This window comes from Musca domestica, unplaced genomic scaffold (assembly GCF_030504385.1).
Source record: "Musca domestica strain aabys unplaced genomic scaffold, Musca_domestica.polishedcontigs.V.1.1 24, whole genome shotgun sequence".
Lineage (NCBI taxonomy): Eukaryota > Metazoa > Arthropoda > Insecta > Diptera > Muscidae > Musca > Musca domestica.
In genome coordinates, this window is record NW_026712272.1 from 10,264,166 (window position 1) to 10,282,586 (window position 18,421).

Genomic DNA, 18,421 nt, shown 5'->3' on the forward strand with positions numbered 1-18,421 from the left:
TCCCACAGTGGCCAGATTTATATTTCATATGGTCACTGTAGGAGAAATGGGTTTGGACCCACTGTGGGAAAATGGTTAGGGATGCGCCTTTATGGTGTCCATTTTCGGAAAGAGCATCGAAAATGCTCCTAGACCACTTAATCTCATAATCCAAACCCATCTGGAATTCCCACAGTGGCCAGATTTATATTTCATATGGTCACTGTAGGAGAAATGGGTTTGGACCCACTGTGGGAAAATGGTTAGGGATGCGCCTTTATGGTGTCCATTTTCGGAAAGAGCATCGAAAATGCTCCTAGACCACTTATTCTCATAATCCAAACCCATCTGGAATTCCCACAGTGGCCAGATTTATATTTCATATGGTCACTGTAGGAGAAATGGGTTTGGACCCACTGTGGGAAAATGGTTAGGGATGCGCCTTTATGGTGTCCATTTTCGGAAAGAGCATCGAAAATGCTCCTAGACCAATGATTCTCATAATCCAAACCCATCTGGAATTCCCACAGTGGCCAGATTTATATTTCATATGGTCACTGTAGGAGAAATGGGTTTCGACCCACTGTGGGAAAATGGTTAGGGATGCGCCTTTATGGTGTCCATTTTCGGAAAGAGCACCGAAAATGCTCCTAGACCAATGATTCTCATAATCCAAACCCATCTGGAATTCCCACAGTGGCCAGATTTATATTTCATATGGTCACTGTAGGAGAAATGGGTTTGGACCCACTGTGGGAAAATGGTTAGGGATGCGCCTTTATGTTGTCCATTTTCGGAAAGAGCATCGAAAATGCTCCTAGACCAATGATTCTCATAATCCAAACCCATCTGGAATTCCCACAGTGGCCAGATTTATATTTCATATGGTCACTGTAGGAGAAATGGGTTTGGACCCACTGTGGGAAAATGGTTAGGGATGTGCCTTTATGGTGTCCATTTTCGGAAAGAGCATCGAAAATGCTCCTAGACCAATGATTCTCATAATCCAAACCCATCTGGAATTCCCACTGTGGCCAGACTTATATTTCATATGGTCACTGTAGGAGAAATTGGTTTGGACCCACTGTGGAAAAATGGTTAGGGATGCGCCTTTATGGTGTCCATTTTCGGAAAGAGCATCGAAAATGCTCCTAGACCAATGATTCTCATAATCCAAACCCATCTGGAATTCCCACAGTGGCCAGATTTATATTTCATGTGGTCCTCTTAGGAGAAATTGGTTTGGACCCACTGTGGGAAAATGGTTAGGGATGCGCCTTTATGGTGTCCATTTTCGGAAAGAGCATCGAAAATGCTCCTAGACCAATGATTCTCATAATCCAAACCCATCTGGAATTCCCACAGTGGCCAGATTTATATTTCATATGGTCACTGTAGGAGAAATGGGTTTGGACCCTCTGTGGGAAAATGGTTAGGGATGCGCCTTTATGGTGTCCATTTTCGGAAAGAGCATCGAAAATGCTCCTAGACCACTTATTCTCATAATCCAAACCCATCTGGAATTCTCACAGTGGCCAGATTTATATATCATATGGTCACTGTAGGAGAAATGGGTTTGGACCCACTGTGGGAAAATGGTTAGGGATGCGCCTTTATGGTGTTCATTTTCGGAAAGAGCATCGAAAATGCTCCTAGACCAATGATTCTCATAATCCAAACCCATCTGGAATTCCCACAGTGGCCAGATTTATATTTCATATGGTCACTGTAGGAGAAATGGGTTTGGACCTACTGTGGGAAAATGGTTAGGGATGCACCCTTATGGTGTCCATTTTCGGAAAGAGCATCGAAAATGCTCTTGACCACTTATTTTGAAAAACCAATCCTAAAAACCCCCATCCGACAATCTCACAGACGGTCGACTTAATTTTAATTTGATCACCATTTTATTGTTCTTATATTTTTAAGTCAGTTGCAATTTTTTTAATTGAAGTTCAACAAAAAATCTGCAATAGAATAATACGAAGGTATTATGTAATGGTTAAGCTATTTCTGCTACATTTTCATAATTAGCAGCTTTACCTAAAATTCGACTTGGTGTACACAACATCCCTAATATGGTAAAATTTGTTGTCGTCTGTAATATCCTAATTATCCAGGTACATCTAAAATATAAAAACGTTGTAAAAAAATTCAGAATGTTTAAATTTACAATAATAAACCACTTTACAAACATTTATTTGTTTATTTATTGTATTATTCATTTACATTTTCAACACACATAAAAGAAAATTGTAAATTGTCAATGTTGAAATACTTTTGCTTTAAAAAATACATATGTTTAAATTGCGCGGTGAATAACGTAATTTTTAAGATAAAAATTTTGATTATCATATGTAGTGTACATTCATTATTTTCAAATAAAAAATAATTTTTTTTGCAACAATAAATTAACATCGCAATTTATTAAATAATATATCCTCCTATCATTATAAAGAATGAAAAGTCACTATCAAATATTATTTATTTACTATATGTTAAAATTTTACTCATATTCTTCGATATTACCATACGTTACCACACGCAGCATTAGCAATTAGAAATTGCAACCCTGCTACATTTTTACAAAGCCGCCAAGTTGACAACATTGTGGCGGCAAAAAAGCAATAATTGTGATTGAATTGTGCTCAGTTGGCGCGGAAAAAACAACAAACAAACATCGTTTTTCAGACTAAAATTCTAGAATATTTTGCTTTTTTTGCTGTCAAATTATGAAAATCCAAGAAATTAAAACGCTTTTTGCCCATATCCATATCAAAGGTTTCAGCATAAATAGAGAAGGTGTCCCATTGCCTATGGCCGCTGGTTTAGTTGGACAAAATGCTGCCCGAGAAGCTGCTGATATAGTTGTGAATTTGACGAGAAACAAGAAAATGCTGGACTTGCCTTACAGCTGGAGTTAATATCCGGTACGGGCAACACTGCAACTGCTCTAGCTATTGCCCAGGAATTGGACAATAAGGTAACATTCTGTCCCGGAGATGTTCAGCAGCAAAATAAGAAAGACCGTGTTTCTCATAGAAAATTTGAGAGGTTTAATTGGTTTTAATGGAATGTGTGAAATTAAGGAAGCCTGAGGGTGAATTTACCGAACTCACAGAAAAAATGGAGGTGGATGACATCTACATTTGGCCAATAGTTGTGCCGTCAAGCGTTAAGGACGCAGTGACACCTTTGCAGCGGAATTTGACTTGGAGACCGAGGCTTGAATGTGTTATACGGTAAAACAAATAATTTAATTTTTCGGGTTTCCTTTGTTAACATTTCTTTTTGTTTGCTTCCAGTGGCACCAAAGACATTGCCTCATCTCATGGCATTCGATTGGAGTTACCTGATCCTTGGCTCTCATACGCACCTTACTATATCATTCCAGTGAAATATGGAACAATTCGTAAAATTGCGTGCCGAAATTGAAAACCCGCTTTTATCATTTTATCACATTGACTTCCAGTTGCTCACACCAGCCCATCAAATGGCCAAATGATGGTACATGCCCTATTCTTGGGTGCAAAACGTTCATCGAAACATCTGTCCGATAATTGACTCACACTGAAATAATTTCTATATTTCATACTTACTACATTCCTTAATTTAGAAATAAGAAAACAATGGTTTTCCTACCATTAATAGTGAATTTATTATGCCTAAATAAAGGCTCGAGCAAGACATATTTTCAAGGTGGCACGATAAAGTCAACTGTCTTCTTTGGCTACCAAAACCCAGTTTTAAAAACAAACGTTGTTTTTATAAAAACAACAATAAAGGGATAAAGCCTGACCATTTTGCAACAACAGAATACTACGGTATCCCGAACAAACAAGCCACACTGTTCTAAAATAAATAATAAATATATTTATTTCGACAAAAATAAACATGAGTAGCATTAAAAATTTGTTAACCATTTTATAGTTTTCTCCTTCTTTGGTGGATTCCAGGCGGGAAAAAATCTTTTAACAAAAGAAGACTATGTACTGAATTCGACTACTTTGCTACCCCATTTAATAGGCGTAGGAGTGGAATATAGACATAGTTTTATATTCAAATACCTGCAGAAGTTGTCTCTCAATGAAAAGAAATATGTAGTAAAACTTTTCCTTAAAAAACTATTCTTCAAAACAATTGCTGCCATTGTTGTAATGTTCCTTGAACTAAATATTCTTCTACAATTATGATTTAAAAATATATTTCAGTCATTTCGATTGAGAAACATGGCAAGAATTCTTATTAGAGCGTTTAGTCTTTGAAAATCACAATTGCCAAATTTATGTCAGATCGGATCCGAAACGTTTGTTCTGGGAAGTCAATTACACTTGAATTTTCATGTTTCTTCTAGCCCTTTATTTGAAATTTTATGCAGAAAAAGGTTATATACACTGAAATACCGAAATGTCTACAGATCATTCGGTTGGAAGTAGATTAATTTCATTAATTGTGTATTCTTCTCGGATCATCAATATGTTCCAATATGTAATTTGTGTGCGACCATTCGCCTTGGCCATTTGATGGGCTGGTGTGAGCAACTGGAAGTCAATGTGATAAAATGATAAAGGCGGACTGTTCCAATTGAGGGTTTTCAATTTCGGCACGCAATTTTACGAATTGTTCCATATTTCACTGGAATGATATAGTAAGGTGCGTATGAGAGCCAAGGATCAGGTAACTCCAATCGAATGCCATGAGATGAGGCAATGTCTTTGCTGCCACTGGAAGCAAACAAAAAGAAATGTTAACAAAGGAAACCCGAAAAATTAAATTATTTGTTTTACCGTATAACACATTCAAGCCTCGGTCTCCAAGTCAAATTCCGCTGCAAAGGTGTCACTGCGTCCTTAACGCTTGACGGCACAACTATTGGCCAAATGTAGATGTCATCCACCTCCATTTTTTCTGTGAGTTCGGTAAATTCACCCTCAGGCTTCCTTAATTTCACACATTCCATTAAAACCAATTAAACCTCTCAAATTTTCTATGAGAAACACGGTCTTTCTTATTTTGCTGCTGAACATCTCCGGGACAGAATGTTACCTTATTGTCCAATTCCTGGGCAATAGCTAGAGCAGTTGCAGTGTTGCCCGTACCGGATATTAACTCCAGCTGTAAGGCAAGTCCAGCATTTTCTTGTTTCTCGTCAAATTCACAACTATATCAGCAGCTTCTCGGGCAGCATTTTGTCCAACTAAACCAGCGGCCATAGGCAATGGGACACCTTCTCTATTTATGCTCAAACCTTTGATATGGATATGGGCAAAAAGCGTTTTAATTTCTTGGATTTTCATAATTTGACAGAAAAAAAATCAAAATATTCTAGAATTTTAGTCTGAAAAACGATGTTTGTTTGTTGTTTTTTCCGCGCCAACTGAGCACAATTCAATCACAATTATTGCTTTTTTGCCGCCACAATGTTGTCAACTTGGCGGCTTTGTAAAAATGTAGCAGGGTTGCAATTTCTAATTGCTAATGCTGCGTGTGGTAACGTATGGTAATATCGAAGAATATGAGTAAAATTTTAACATATAGTAAATAAATAATATTTGATAGTGACTTTTCATTCTTTATAATGATAGGAGGATATATTATTTAATAAATTGCGATGTTAATTTATTGTTGCAAAAAAAATTATTTTTTATTTGAAAATAATGAATGTACACTACATATGATAATCAAAATTTTTATCTTAAAAATTACGTTATTCACCGCGCAATTTAAACATATGTATTTTTTAAAGCAAAAGTATTTCAACATTGACAATTTACAATTTTCTTTTATGTGTGTTGAAAATGTAAATGAATAATACAATAAATAAACAAATAAATGTTTGTAAAGTGGTTTATTATTGTAAATTTAAACATTCTGAATTTTTTTACAACGTTTTTATATTTTAGATGTACCTGGATAATTAGGATATTACAGACGACAACAAATTTTACCATATTAGGGATGTTGTGTACACCAAGTCGAATTTTAGGTAAAGCTGCTAATTATGAAAATGTAGCAGAAATAGCTTAACCATTACATAATACCTTCGTATTATTCTATTGCAGATTTTTTGTTGAACTTCAATTAAAAAAATTGCAACTGACTTAAAAATATAAGAACAATAAAATGGTGATCAAATTAAAATTAAGTCGACCGTCTGTGAGATTGTCGGATGGGGGTTTTTAGGATTGGTTTTTCAAAATAAGTGGTCAAGAGCATTTTCGATGCTCTTTCCGAAAATGGACACCATAAGGGTGCATCCCTAACCATTTTCCCACAGTGGGTCCAAACCCATTTCTCCTACAGTGACCATATGAAATATAAATCTGGCCACTGTGGGAATTCCAGATGGGTTTGGATTATGAGAATCATTGGTCTAGGAGCATTTTCGATGCTCTTTCCGAAAATGGACACCATAAAGGCGCATCCCTAACCATTTTCCCACAGTGGGTCGAAACCCATTTCTCCTACAGTGACCATATGAAATATAAATCTGGCCACTGTGGGAATTCCAGATGGGTTTGGATTATGAGAATCATTGGTCTAGGAGCATTTTCGATGCTCTTTCCGAAAATGGACACCATAAAGGCGCATCCCTAACCATTTTCCCACAGTGGGTCCAAACCCATTTCTCCTACAGTGACCATATGAAATATAAATCTGGCCACAGTGGGAATTCCAGATGGGTTTGGATTATGAGAATAAGTGATCTATGAGCATTTTCGATGCTCTTTCCGAAAATGAACACCATAAAGGTGCATCCCTAACCATTTTCCCACAGTGGGTCCAAACCCATTTATCCTACAGTGACCATAGGAAATATAAGTCTGGCCACTGTGGGAATTCCAGATGGGTTTGGATTATGAGAATCATTGGTCTAGGAGCATTTTCGATGCTCTTTCCGAAAATGGACACCATAAAGGTGCATCCCTAACCATTTTCCCACAGTGGGTCCAAACCCATTTCTCCTACAGTGACCATATGAAATATAAATCTGGCCACTGTGGGAATTCCAGATGGGTTTGGATTATGAGATTAAGTGGTCTAGGAGCATTTTCGATGCTCTTTCCGAAAATGGACACCATAAAGGCGCATCCCTAACCATTTTCCCACAGTGGGTCCAAACCCATTTCTCCTACAGTGACCATATGAAATATAAATCTGGCCACAGTGGGAATTCCAGATGGGTTTGGATTATGAGAATAAGTGATCTATGAGCATTTTCGATGCTCTTTCCGAAAATGAACACCATAAAGGTGCATCCCTAACCATTTTCCCACAGTGGGTCCAAACCCATTTATCCTACAGTGACCATAGGAAATATAAGTCTGGCCACTGTGGGAATTCCAGATGGGTTTGGATTATGAGAATCATTGGTCTAGGAGCATTTTCGATGCTCTTTCCGAAAATGGACACCATAAAGGCGCATCCCTAACCATTTTCCCACAGTGGGTCCAAACCCATTTCTCCTACAGTGACCATATGAAATATAAATCTGGCCACTGTGGGAATTCCAGATGGGTTTGGATTATGAGAATCATTGGTCTAGGAGCATTTTCGATGCTCTTTCCGAAAATGGACACCATAAAGGCGCATCCCTAACCATTTTCCCACAGTGGGTCCAAACCCATTTCCCCTACAGTGACCATATGAAATATAAATCTGGCCACTGTGGGAATTCCAGATGGGTTTGGATTATGAGAATCATTGGTCTAGGAGCATTTTCGATGCTCTTTCCGAAAATGGACACCATAAAGGCGCATCCCTAACCATTTTCCCACAGTGGGTCCAAACCCATTTCTCGTACAGTGACCATATGAAATATAAATCTGGCCACTGTGGGAATTCCAGATGGGTTTGGATTATGAGAATCATTGGTCTAGGAGCATTTTCGATGCTCTTTCCGAAAATGGACACCATAAAGGCGCATCCCTAACCATTTTCCCACAGTGGGTCCAAACCCATTTCTCCTACAGTGACCATATGAAATATAAATCTGGCCACTGTGGGAATTCCAGATGGGTTTGGATTATGAGAATCATTGGTCTAGGAGCATTTTCGATGCTCTTTCCGAAAATGGACACCATAAAGGCGCATCCCTAACCATTTTCCCACAGTGGGTCCAAACCCATTTCTCCTACAGTGACCATATGAAATATAAATCTGGCCACAGTGGGAATTCCAGATGGGTTTGGATTATGAGAATAAGTGATCTATGAGCATTTTCGATGCTCTTTCCGAAAATGAACACCATAAAGGTGCATCCCTAACCATTTTCCCACAGTGGGTCCAAACCCATTTATCCTACAGTGACCATAGGAAATATAAGTCTGGCCACTTTTCTTGTTCTGGCCAAAGTTCTTATAATTATTAATTTTTAATACAATTCATATAACATTTTATTGTTATATTATTTTCATAATTTTAACTTTTATTTTCTTTCACAACAAGCACTTTTGAGTTAAATTTAAATTTACTCTCACGAAAATGTAGTTAAATTTAAATTTATCTCTGAGAGAAAACCAGTGTTGGTAAGCGAAAAATCAAAGTAGTAGAATTTAAATTTAAATTTATTTTCACGCACATGTTGCTTAGAGCTGTCACTTTTCATTTGCTTTGGATTTTTTAAACAATTTTTAAAGGATATTCAAAGGACTAAAAATGTGAATTTTTTAAACAATTTTTAAAGGATATTCAAAGGACCATAAACGTGGTTTTTTTTAGAGATTTTTTAAAGGATATTTAAAGGACCATAAACGTGGATTTTTTAAGTATTTTTAAAGGTTATTTAAAGGACCATAAACGTGGATTTTTTTAAAGGATATTTAAAAAATAAAAAAAATATATATTAAAAAAAAATAAAAAATAAAACGTTTAGCAGGGTCTTCTATAGGCCTACCCGGTCATTTAAAGGAAAAATAACATATTTAACTCTCAAGTGATCTTCCAAACACCAAATATCATTCAATGGTCTTAGAGAGCCTATGTATAGAAAAGATCTCGAAGATCTGGACATAACGAGCTCTTTTATATAAAAACGAATCTCGAGGTTTTCTACATAAAAGACCGTTTCAATACATTAGATTACCCTTTAGAGGTCTTCAATGCTTAGAAGCACTTTAAGAAGCCTTTAAGAGGTCTTGTATTGATAGAGAACCTTTACATAATTTCAATGTACAAAGTATGTTTAGATGAACAACCTTTAAAAAGTAGACTTTCCTCTAATGGGAAGACTATCAAGAGGTCTTCTTTGCATGCAAGACATTTTAGAGGTATTTTATAAGAAGATAAAGTCCAACAGGTTTTCTATGTTTTGAAGACCATTTTTAGATTTTTGTTTGTACATTGATTACCCAAAAACAAACTCCTCTTTTAATGGAACTTCTTTACATAGAAGGGGACATTAAAATGAGATCTGGTATTAGAAGAGAACCTTTGAGAGATTGTCAAAATATAAAGGACCTTAAAAAAGAAGACCTTCATCTACTCATGTAAGATCATGACGCGGTCTTTTTTTCATGGAAGGCAAATTTATTTTTATGAGCAGTCGATCTTTGACATGGTTTCTATATATAGAACACCAATTTGAGGTCATTGTGTGTAAAAGGGAGACCCAAAATATCTTCTCTTTTAAGAAAACTTTCATACATAAGACGACTTTCAAACATAAGAGGACTTCCATACATGAGGTCTTCAATTAAAAGTAGACTTTCAAATGACATTCTCTCTTCAAATGGAAGACCTATTTTCTATTTCATTCAATTAATATCTTAAGCAATGATTTTATTATTACAGCCTCTCAAATTCATCCTGCCTTTTCATGAAATTCGCTCATTTTTTCTCTTTAATTACAGAAGATTCAAGTGGCAAGGCCATACCTCTGGTATTCAGCAAATAGACAGAAGATATACAACAGATCATGAAAACAGTACGAAATACAAACCAAACCAAACCAAAATGCATTTATTTTTGTTGCCAAATTATTGTTTTTTATGAAGTTTTTAGCCAAAGGTATAATGCTCAGTTTTAAGTAAAGTATATTATTTTAATAAAAAAAAGCAAAAAGAAAAACTGTATTAAACCAAACTAGTCTAACTAAATACATGTGTATATGTAAATGTGTATAACACCATTTTTAATAAATGTTGAACATATGATTGAAAATAAAAATATTCAAAAGAATAAGTGTTTTTTCTTTATGTTAATAAGTCACATTGAGTGGTCTCTTCCAACAGACAACAAAAAGGGAAAAGGGGTACAGTCGAAAGGCCCATCTAGATTTCTGGGAGTCGAAAATTCGACGATTTTTAACCCCCTCTCTAAGTCATGTAAATCCTTTCTATAAAGGGATGTCCTACTACACTCTGTTCCAGAACCTGCAAGAATCTACTAATTTTGGATTTTTTCTCAATATTATTAAAGTAAAATCGGTTTCCGTTGTAAAAAATTGTAGATTCTTTTAGTTCTGGAACAGACTAATAATTTTTCCAAAGCAACAATTTTATATTTTCAATTTCAATTTTATTTATTGCTATATTTCTTCTTCCTCCTCTTCGTCTTCAATTGGAACTACCTTAACTAAGTTTACTTTTGAACGTGCTACATGGAATTTGCGCATATCTTCCAGTTGTTCTATGGACAATTCAATGTTATGTTTACGCTTGACATGGACCTTTAATCTAAAAGGAAACAAAATAAAACAATTTTAATTCAAATTTAAAAAATATGTATGCAAAACACTTACTTCGCCTTAGCCGGGTAACCACGCTGGCAGTAGTGGCATTCAAACGGCATTGCACTATGTGAAAATTCATGATTCCGCAGCGATGAGGATGAGGTGAAAAATTTCCCACAATCTGGATAATTACAGCCGAATCGTACATTATTATGTCGTACATTTTTATGCGTATTCAAATGACCCAATTGGGCAAATTTCTTATCACATAAATTACACGCGTAGGGGAAATCGCCCGTGTGAAAACGCATATGCACTTCGAGGCTGCGTCGTATGGCGAATATCTTTTGACATATGTGACACGTAAAACCAGTCTTTTTATGAAACGTTTGTACATGACAATCCATGGCCTGCTTTGTGGCATAGATGCGACCACAATATTCACATGTATATTTGGGACGATCCTTTTCGTGACACCGTCGATGGGTAATCATTCGAGAATAGTTGGGATATACTTTTTGACAAAAATCACAGGAAAATGAGCCGAAATGGCGTTTGCGCGATTGTTGTGACGCGGAATTTGTGTAGCCACCCTCCTTGTCATTTTCAACCATGTCAATATATTCCTCGCCAACATCGTTGGCAACGGCGTCCTCATCATTTTCTATTAGTTCATATGCAAAGTCTTCATTACTATCTTTGGTTGGATGGTGTAATTCCTGGTTTACCATTTCTAATGGTATGTGTTCCTTATTCGCCACTGCCACCACATTCTCCTGCCACGAACGATTTGTATCATCTTCAAGTTGTTGTGAATCTTGTGAAGATTCCTCAAATTCTCCATCTCCTATTGTAACAGTGGTATACTGCTGTTGCCCTTGATTGGAAATATCATCTGTTTCAAAGAAATATTTTCCACTGTCATCCATGTGTAGAATAATTGACCCGGAATTTCCATTGGATAATTTGGAATGCTGGGTTTCTGTCATTGAAGAGACGTGTTTATTTGGAGCTATGATACATTTAAGAAGTGTTTCTTACCAACCTTCATCTTCCAAAGCCTCAACAATATTAAATTCGTCTAAGTGTTCCTCTTGTACTGCTGTTGCAGATAATCCATGGACGGCAGTCTCTGTGTTAGCAGTAACCTCAGCACCATAAGATTGATGGTGATCCTCGTTTTCGTGCTCATTTTCCACAAAGAAGTTACTGTCAATTTGTTGCCTATCTTTTGACACGACTTCAAGCTCTAGTTTATCATATGACTGGAACAGTGACTCCACTTCCATATTCGGAGATTTAGTAGCATGCTTTTTATCGTCACTGGCATCTGTATTGGCATAATTTGTCACGGGGACATCAGCTCTTCTCTCCGCTGACTCTGTTTTCAATTCCACCAGTTTTGTGACCTCTTCAATTTTTTGCTGATATTGTTCCAAGGAACGTTTCGACTCCTCGACTTTCTTATAAAAGTCATAACTCATTTGTAATTCTAGGCCACATGTTTTACACAGATTGTGAGGTAGATTGTCCCCATCAGCCAAATTGATGTTGGTACAAATTGTAAAGCATTCTCCATATGTTAGGTTGTCATCTTCATCGTAGATCATTGTTATGTCCAGACAATTGTTTTCATCTGGAATTTGTAGGCATACACGGCAGAGTTCGGTCAGATCATCGGGGATTTCAATAACATCATTTGTTGTTGTCATCTTGGGCGGGTGTGATTGAATGAAGGTAGAATATTTGGTGGTTTTATTGAAGTAGCGACATCACCACATTAATATTCCAACTTCGATATCCTTCTCTTGTTAGATGGTGGATTTCTTGACTGAATGTCTTTTAATGCGACACCAAGCAATACGACTTGTTGTTGTAATCAGATGGAGGAGCCACTATAACCTTTATCAGAGAAGTATTGGCGCCACTGAGTCCTTATTTCTCCATGGATGGAACAGGTTGAATCTTTTGAGTTATTTGTTCCAAGTTCAAATGAAATATTCACAAAAATGAACTTTCAGAACTAGTAACATATTTGTTAAAGCTGTGGCATATTGCGCGAACTTTATTTCATGAATGTATTTTTTGGTGTAAAGGCTTCAAATGGCCAGGTTTGTATCCTGACACTATAGCAAAAATGTTTGATAACAAAATTTTTGATAGAGAGCGGATATGAGAGATTTATTTCTGTTTACATTTAACCTCAAAAGTTTCACATGAAATATTTTCGCATCTGACACAATTCATTGTGCGCTTCATCGATAGTGACATCGAAACTTAAACTATCGATAATATCATCGTTCATTTATCATCTCCCTGTTGTAGGGGTGAAATTAAAATTGTAAACAAAACTTTTGAGAAAATTAGAAAAATACATTAAATTACTGTTAAACGCCATGGGTTTGGATGAAAAAGAAACCCGCAGGCCAATAATTGCCGAGGAGACAACACAAGTGCCAACAATTGTGCAGCATAGCACAACAATACATGACATGGAATTAGAAACAGAGGATGAGGGTAGTTTTTATATCTTAATACCTTTTACGGCCTTCTTGGTTATAATTGTTTTGTCGTTGCTGGTATGTTGGAGACTCAAGAGGGCAAACAAACTTCAAGCTATTTTTAACCTGTTTCGATTTTTTTTGTTTTGCCACACAGGTGTACCTAATGGCACGTAATCGTCGCCGTATAGCTCATATCTATTGCAAAAAACGACAGGGAAAACGTTTCGCCTACGATGATGATGCATATGATTCTCCACTGGAACAAGATCCTGAGGCAATGCACGAGGAGGAAGATGAAGTGGACAATGAAGATAATCCAACGAAAAGTTTACTGAGGGGGAAATTGCAAATCAATAATGTAAGTTGGTGGTAAAAAGGACTACATTTTTGAAACAATTACGATATAATCTATTGTAAACTTCTATAATTAATATTTAAACATTGCCCCTTCCCTTTTCAGCGCTATGAAAACTACTTGAGCACTTCCCATCTCAATAAGTCTTCGGAATTGTTTACCTAAATCACATTTTACTTCGAAATGCAGCTAATATTACAACAGTATTATTTACCTATAATCAAAAAAACAGGCTAGTCAACTTAGAAAGAAATACAAATTTTACTGCACATATTAACAACTACTTACGTACAATTCCAACTAATATCAATATTATAATTATTCTTTAATTTAGACTAATTATAAAAAAACAAATAATGAACAATATATTTTAAAACTTCCAATTAATAGAACTGCCGTTTACTATATGTATAGTATATCATTATGATATATGCCTAACTTTGGGCTGCCAGCATTCTCGTAGTCAAATCATAGAAACCAAAGAAAAATGCACCTCCCAATGTGATCCACATAACACGCGGTACAAAACCGGCAAATAAACTGCAATTAAAAACAAGAATAAAATAAAAAAATTGAAAAAAAAAGAAATATTTTACATACCCCGTTATACCCTTTTCACGGTATATTGAACCCATTACTTTTGGTATGGATAATTTACGTATTGCACTATTCTGTTCGGCCAACATAATTCGGGTCTTCACAACATCCAATGGAGTCGTCAAGCCGGCCGATATGCCTCCTGCAACGGCACCACATAGCGCCACACTAAATGGCGTTGATTCTATGCCGGTCAATGGTTCCCATTGAAGCTTAAAAAATTCCCACAGTGGAAATTGTATTAAACTAAATGGAATTTCGCGCATAATTGTTGAGCCGAAACCGCGATAAAGACCTTTACGTAGGCCTTCAGTTTTATACGCTGTCCAGAGAATTTGTAATGCCCCGTTCTGTGATTTTGTTCCCAATGCTTGCCTTCTTTGTTTGGCAATTTCAACAGGTACGCGTATCAAACAGGCTAGCTAGAAGAAAATATCAAAAACTTAAATTTTCTTGCAAAGGTAGGCATATCATTTACATACCACTTCGGCACTAGATGCAGATGCCATATGTATATATGGTGAATTTTTTGTACATCCACTGAGATCACAAAATAGTTTCTTAAAATTTTCATAGGCACAAAAGAAAAGGGCAGCGGTGGGGGCGCTTCCCGCCGCAGCAGGTGCCAGTCCCTTATAAATGCCCTTAAAACCACCAGCCCTCCAGAAACCCCTGCCACTTTGCAGACGTGTCTTGACTGTGTCTATGGGAAACAGGGCAATGTCCACAACCATGCCAGCAACGCCACCAGCCTAAAGGAAAACACAACAGATTGATGACATTGGAAATTGTTATGAGACCACAACGAGATTTCCAACTTACCACCAATGCATTGATAAAATTATGCTGTGAGGTTTCAGGAGTCATGGTCGCCACAATATCAGGGTTCATAACACCTGAACCAATTTCTGCCGCTTCCATTTTAAATTAAATAGAAAATTCAAATAATTACTGTAATCTTGTAAGCGCGACAAACATCCGTTTCATGTGATAAACGATTGTAATTAAAGAAACAACTTTTAATTAATGATTATTGAATAAAATTGCAAAATTACAAAACCAACATGTTCCCTTGATCGTTGTGTTGTTTTTGTTATTATCTGACCCCAAATAAAGTGGGGGGGGGCACCAGCTGATAACCAGATTAAATGTCAAAATGTGTTATTAGGTGTGCTCTATAACTTTTTTAATAAAATATCTTTCTGTAGCCTTCTGTGTCACTCTCTCAAATATGGGAAAAAATTGGAGGTTATCGAACAGCAGAAAGAAGAGTTTGAGCAAGCCGAAAAATTGAAATTTTTCATTCTAACAATTTATTTTATGATACAATTTAATTGAGAATTCCTGCTATGTGAGTAATTATATATATATATTTCATGTTGTAAAAATTGTTCATAAAGGTCATAAAAAATCAGCTGAACAAATTTAGAGAGAAATTGTTCCCAGTGTTTCCAAACTGTTTAAATCTGTCAAAATTGTTCTCTTCACTCTCTCTCTCTCAAATACTAAAAGAATTCCATAAATAGTTGCAAATTAATACTCCAACATCGGTATCCTTCACTTGTTAGATTGTGGGTTTCTTATCTAAATGCCTTTGAAAGCGACACCAAACAATACGACTTGTTGTTGTAATTAGATGGAGGAGCAACTATAATCTTTATCAGAGAAGTGTTGGTGCCAATGAGCCCTTATTTCTCCATGGATGGAACAGGTTGAATCTTTTGAGTCGTTTGTTCCAAGTTCAAATGAAATATTCACAAAAATGAGCTTTCCGACCTAGTATCTTATTTGTTAAAGCTATGGCATATTGCGCGGCCTTTATCTAATGAATGTATTTATTGGAGTAAAGGCATAATTGGTCAGTTTGGTCTTGACACTGATAGCAAATGTTTGATAACAACATTTTTAACATATTTGGTAAGGAGTGATTTATTTTTGCTCACATTTAATCTCAAAAATTTCACATTTAATATTTTTTTACGTATTTGAAACTATTCATAAATAGTTGCAAATTATTGAGTTATCTACACACCTATTGTAATTTCAATGAAAAGTCATTTAATGCCAGTGTTGGAAAACCAATTTAATTTATATTTTGTCGTTCACAATCAAAAGCGTCTGGCGACTGAATGTCGTCCCTTCAATGCGGTGAAAAGGAAGAAATAAATAAAGAAAAAAGAGGTATCATATTTCCAGAATATTTTTTATTTAATGGAACCGTTTTACATTGACTAGAAACATAAATAAAAGCTTTACAACCTGTAATACTTCACATGGTGTGTTAGGTTAGAATAATAGCGATTTGGATGGTGGGCCGTACCCCTTAATAAAATGTTTGTTTAGAAGTGTGGGTTGATTTGGATTGCAAAGGCGAATTTTTGCGCAACTCTTCCAGATGGCGGCTAATTCCAAAAAAGCCATAGTAAGTACCTTTGGACTACAATATGAAATTTAATAATTTGTTTTTGTTCTCCTTTAATAGAACAAATTGAAATCGCTGGCATTGGTGTGCACCGGCGGCGGTTTGGTGTTTTCCGGCCTATGCATAAATCAAGGCAATGAAAGTTATTACAGAAATGTGTTGATGCCAGCCACCCGTTTGCTGCCTCCGGAAACCAGTCACAAATTGGCTGTGTGGTGCTGTAAATACAAGCTATTCGGAAAACCACACAAACAAGATGATGCTATTTTGGTATGTTCTAAGGAGCACCATGAAATTAAGACGAAACTTAAGGGGTTTTACTTTTTTTTAGGCCTCAAAATTCTTTGGACATGACATGGAAAATCCATTGGGCATTGCGGCTGGTTTCGACAAACATGGTGAAGCTGTGGAGGGTTTAAAGCAATTGGGTTTTGGTTTTGTGGAAATTGGTTCTGTGACACCAGAACCCCAGCCCGGCAATCCCCAACCACGAGTTTTTCGTTTGGTCAATGATGAGGCCATCATTAATCGTTATGGCTTCAATAGTGAGGGACATGTAGTTGTATTTCAACGTCTTAAGGAACTCAAAGATTCGGGAAAATACAATGGCATTTTGGGTATAAATTTGGGTAAAAATAAAACCTCGCCCTCGGCCAAGGAAGACTACAAACAAGGTGTACAGATATTTGGTCCCATTGCCGACTATCTTGTGATCAACATTAGCAGCCCCAATACGCCGGGATTAAGGGATTTGCAAGGCAAAAAAGATTTACAAGAACTTTTGGAAACCGTCATACAAACACGCAATGAATTGCCGTACAACAATAAGGTTCCTGTTCTCTTGAAAATTGCACCAGATCTAACGTCACAGGACATAAAAGATATTGCCTCGGTAATAAATAAGAAGTCATGTCATGTTGATGGCTTAATTGTCTCTAATACCACAGTAAGTCGTGAGAATCTCAAGGACGAAGAGATTGCCAAGGAAATTGGTGGTCTCAGTGGTGTGCCGCTGCGTTCCAAGTCCACACAACTTGTTGCTGAAATGTACTATCAGACGAGTGGTAAAATTCCCATAGTTGGCGTGGGTGGTATTTCATCGGGCCAGGATGCTTTTGAGAAATTGGAAGCTGGTGCTTCTTATTTGCAATTATATACATCATTCATATACCAAGGACCGCCGGTTGTGTCGCGGATTAAACAGGAGCTGGCAGAAATTTTGCAGGGTAAGGGTTATAAATCTATTAGCGAAGCTGTGGGCAGTAACTACAAAGCCTATTTGAAAAAGTAGGGTTAGATGCAAGGTGATTTTTTGTATTGTAATGTTTTGAAAATATGACACTACATAATTGGATTAAGCTTAAAGCACAAATAAACTATATTTTACCAAAAAAAAACTTGACATTCATAGTAGATCGCTAGACTTATATTCTGTTCAGCAAACTTATTTTTCTACCAATTGCGAATCAAATGGAATCGAATGCCCTCAATTTGTTCATGGTTTCTCCAAAAAAAACATCCTTTTTTTGAAATCCGTATACACTCTTAAAATATATTGCATACGAACTATTTTATTTTTTTACATTTTGATGGTATTATCTATTAAATCATAATAATAAACTAATTATTATTTGCTTCCTTAACACTAAGTACACGTCCTTCCAAGAAATGCACATTTTGATTACAGGCACTATTATAGGCATCGCTAGCACTAAAGGTTACAAAACCATAACCCTTTGAGAAGCCTTGTTGTTTGTCATAAACGATGGCAGCCGACGAGACATGACCGAATTTGGAAAAGTAAGTTTGCAGCTCCTTTTGGCCAACAGTCCAGGGTAAGTTACCAACAAATAACTTGTACGTATGGCGTATAAAATTAGACATCTTATTGC

General features: G+C 36.4%; 6 protein-coding genes and 1 long non-coding RNA gene across 7 annotated transcripts in view; 3 read left to right on the forward strand and 4 right to left on the reverse strand.

Moving 5' to 3' along the window:
* The window catches only part of LOC101898923 (relaxin receptor 2), a 77,348-nt gene extending 67,325 nt beyond the window's left edge, over positions 1-10,023 (forward strand). Inside the window, exon 12 of the mRNA XM_059123318.1 lies at positions 9,831-10,023. Within this exon, the coding sequence (XP_058979301.1) occupies positions 9,831-9,874 (44 nt within the window). The 3' untranslated portion in view covers positions 9,875-10,023. The remainder of the gene's footprint in view (positions 1-9,830) is intronic.
* LOC131802761 (uncharacterized) lies at positions 4,167-5,307 on the reverse strand. Its single transcript, XR_009342372.1, has 2 exons — positions 4,767-5,307; positions 4,167-4,703 (listed from the first exon to the last, which is right to left on the reverse strand). It is a non-coding gene; the product is annotated as an uncharacterized LOC131802761 (long non-coding RNA).
* A 452-nt stretch (positions 10,024-10,475) lies between the features above and the next one.
* Positions 10,476-12,738, reverse strand: LOC101899943 (zinc finger protein 470). Its single transcript, XM_005191005.4, has 3 exons — positions 11,697-12,738; positions 10,721-11,633; positions 10,476-10,655 (listed from the first exon to the last, which is right to left on the reverse strand). The coding sequence occupies exons 1-3, from the start codon at positions 12,361-12,363 to the stop codon at positions 10,508-10,510; spliced, it is 1,728 nt and encodes a 575-aa protein (XP_005191062.1). The 5' UTR covers positions 12,364-12,738; the 3' UTR covers positions 10,476-10,507.
* Positions 12,739-12,947: 209 nt separating this feature from the next.
* On the forward strand, positions 12,948-13,902 carry LOC101898804 (uncharacterized). The gene is made up of 3 exons (XM_005190998.4): positions 12,948-13,230; positions 13,310-13,513; positions 13,616-13,902. Exons 1-3 carry the CDS (start codon positions 13,048-13,050, stop codon positions 13,673-13,675), a joined length of 447 nt encoding a protein of 148 aa, XP_005191055.1. The 5' UTR covers positions 12,948-13,047; the 3' UTR covers positions 13,676-13,902.
* On the reverse strand, positions 13,748-15,215 carry LOC101900117 (S-adenosylmethionine mitochondrial carrier protein homolog). Its single transcript, XM_005191006.4, has 4 exons — positions 14,930-15,215; positions 14,590-14,859; positions 14,111-14,529; positions 13,748-14,050 (listed from the first exon to the last, which is right to left on the reverse strand). Exons 1-4 carry the CDS (start codon positions 15,026-15,028, stop codon positions 13,945-13,947), a joined length of 894 nt encoding a protein of 297 aa, XP_005191063.1. The 5' UTR covers positions 15,029-15,215; the 3' UTR covers positions 13,748-13,944.
* Positions 15,216-16,372: 1,157 nt separating this feature from the next.
* Positions 16,373-17,936, forward strand: LOC101898978 (dihydroorotate dehydrogenase (quinone), mitochondrial). The gene is made up of 3 exons (XM_005190999.4): positions 16,373-16,529; positions 16,590-16,799; positions 16,861-17,936. The coding sequence occupies exons 1-3, from the start codon at positions 16,503-16,505 to the stop codon at positions 17,818-17,820; spliced, it is 1,197 nt and encodes a 398-aa protein (XP_005191056.1). The 5' UTR covers positions 16,373-16,502; the 3' UTR covers positions 17,821-17,936.
* Positions 17,937-18,084: 148 nt separating this feature from the next.
* LOC101899153 (SRA stem-loop-interacting RNA-binding protein, mitochondrial) lies at positions 18,085-18,413 on the reverse strand. Its single transcript, XM_005191000.4, has one exon. The coding sequence runs from the start codon at positions 18,411-18,413 to the stop codon at positions 18,150-18,152; it is 264 nt and encodes an 87-aa protein (XP_005191057.1). The 3' UTR covers positions 18,085-18,149.
* Between the last annotated feature and the right edge of the window lie 8 nt (positions 18,414-18,421).

Coding starts and splice junctions, on each gene's coding strand:
- LOC101898978 (XM_005190999.4), top strand. CDS start 16,503: ATGGCGGCTAATTCCAAAAAAGCCATA. Junction 16,530..16,589: donor CTAATTCCAAAAAAGCCATA/GTAAGTACCTTT, acceptor CTCCTTTAATAG/AACAAATTGAAATCGCTGGC. Junction 16,800..16,860: donor AACAAGATGATGCTATTTTG/GTATGTTCTAAG, acceptor ACTTTTTTTTAG/GCCTCAAAATTCTTTGGACA.
- LOC101900117 (XM_005191006.4), bottom strand. CDS start 15,028: ATGGAAGCGGCAGAAATTGGTTCAGGTGTTATGAACCCTGATATTGTG. Junction 14,860..14,929: donor ATTTTATCAATGCATTGGTG/GTAAGTTGGAAA, acceptor GTTTTCCTTTAG/GCTGGTGGCGTTGCTGGCAT. Junction 14,530..14,589: donor CTGCATCTAGTGCCGAAGTG/GTATGTAAATGA, acceptor ATTTTCTTCTAG/CTAGCCTGTTTGATACGCGT.
- LOC101898804 (XM_005190998.4), top strand. CDS start 13,048: ATGGGTTTGGATGAAAAAGAAACCCGCAGGCCAATAATTGCCGAGGAG. Junction 13,231..13,309: donor TAATTGTTTTGTCGTTGCTG/GTATGTTGGAGA, acceptor TTTGCCACACAG/GTGTACCTAATGGCACGTAA. Junction 13,514..13,615: donor GGAAATTGCAAATCAATAAT/GTAAGTTGGTGG, acceptor TTCCCTTTTCAG/CGCTATGAAAACTACTTGAG.
- LOC101899153 (XM_005191000.4), bottom strand. CDS start 18,413: ATGTCTAATTTTATACGCCATACGTACAAGTTATTTGTTGGTAACTTA.
- LOC101899943 (XM_005191005.4), bottom strand. CDS start 12,363: ATGACAACAACAAATGATGTTATTGAAATCCCCGATGATCTGACCGAA. Junction 11,634..11,696: donor TGAGGCTTTGGAAGATGAAG/GTTGGTAAGAAA, acceptor CTTCAATGACAG/AAACCCAGCATTCCAAATTA. Junction 10,656..10,720: donor GGTTACCCGGCTAAGGCGAA/GTAAGTGTTTTG, acceptor GTTTCCTTTTAG/ATTAAAGGTCCATGTCAAGC.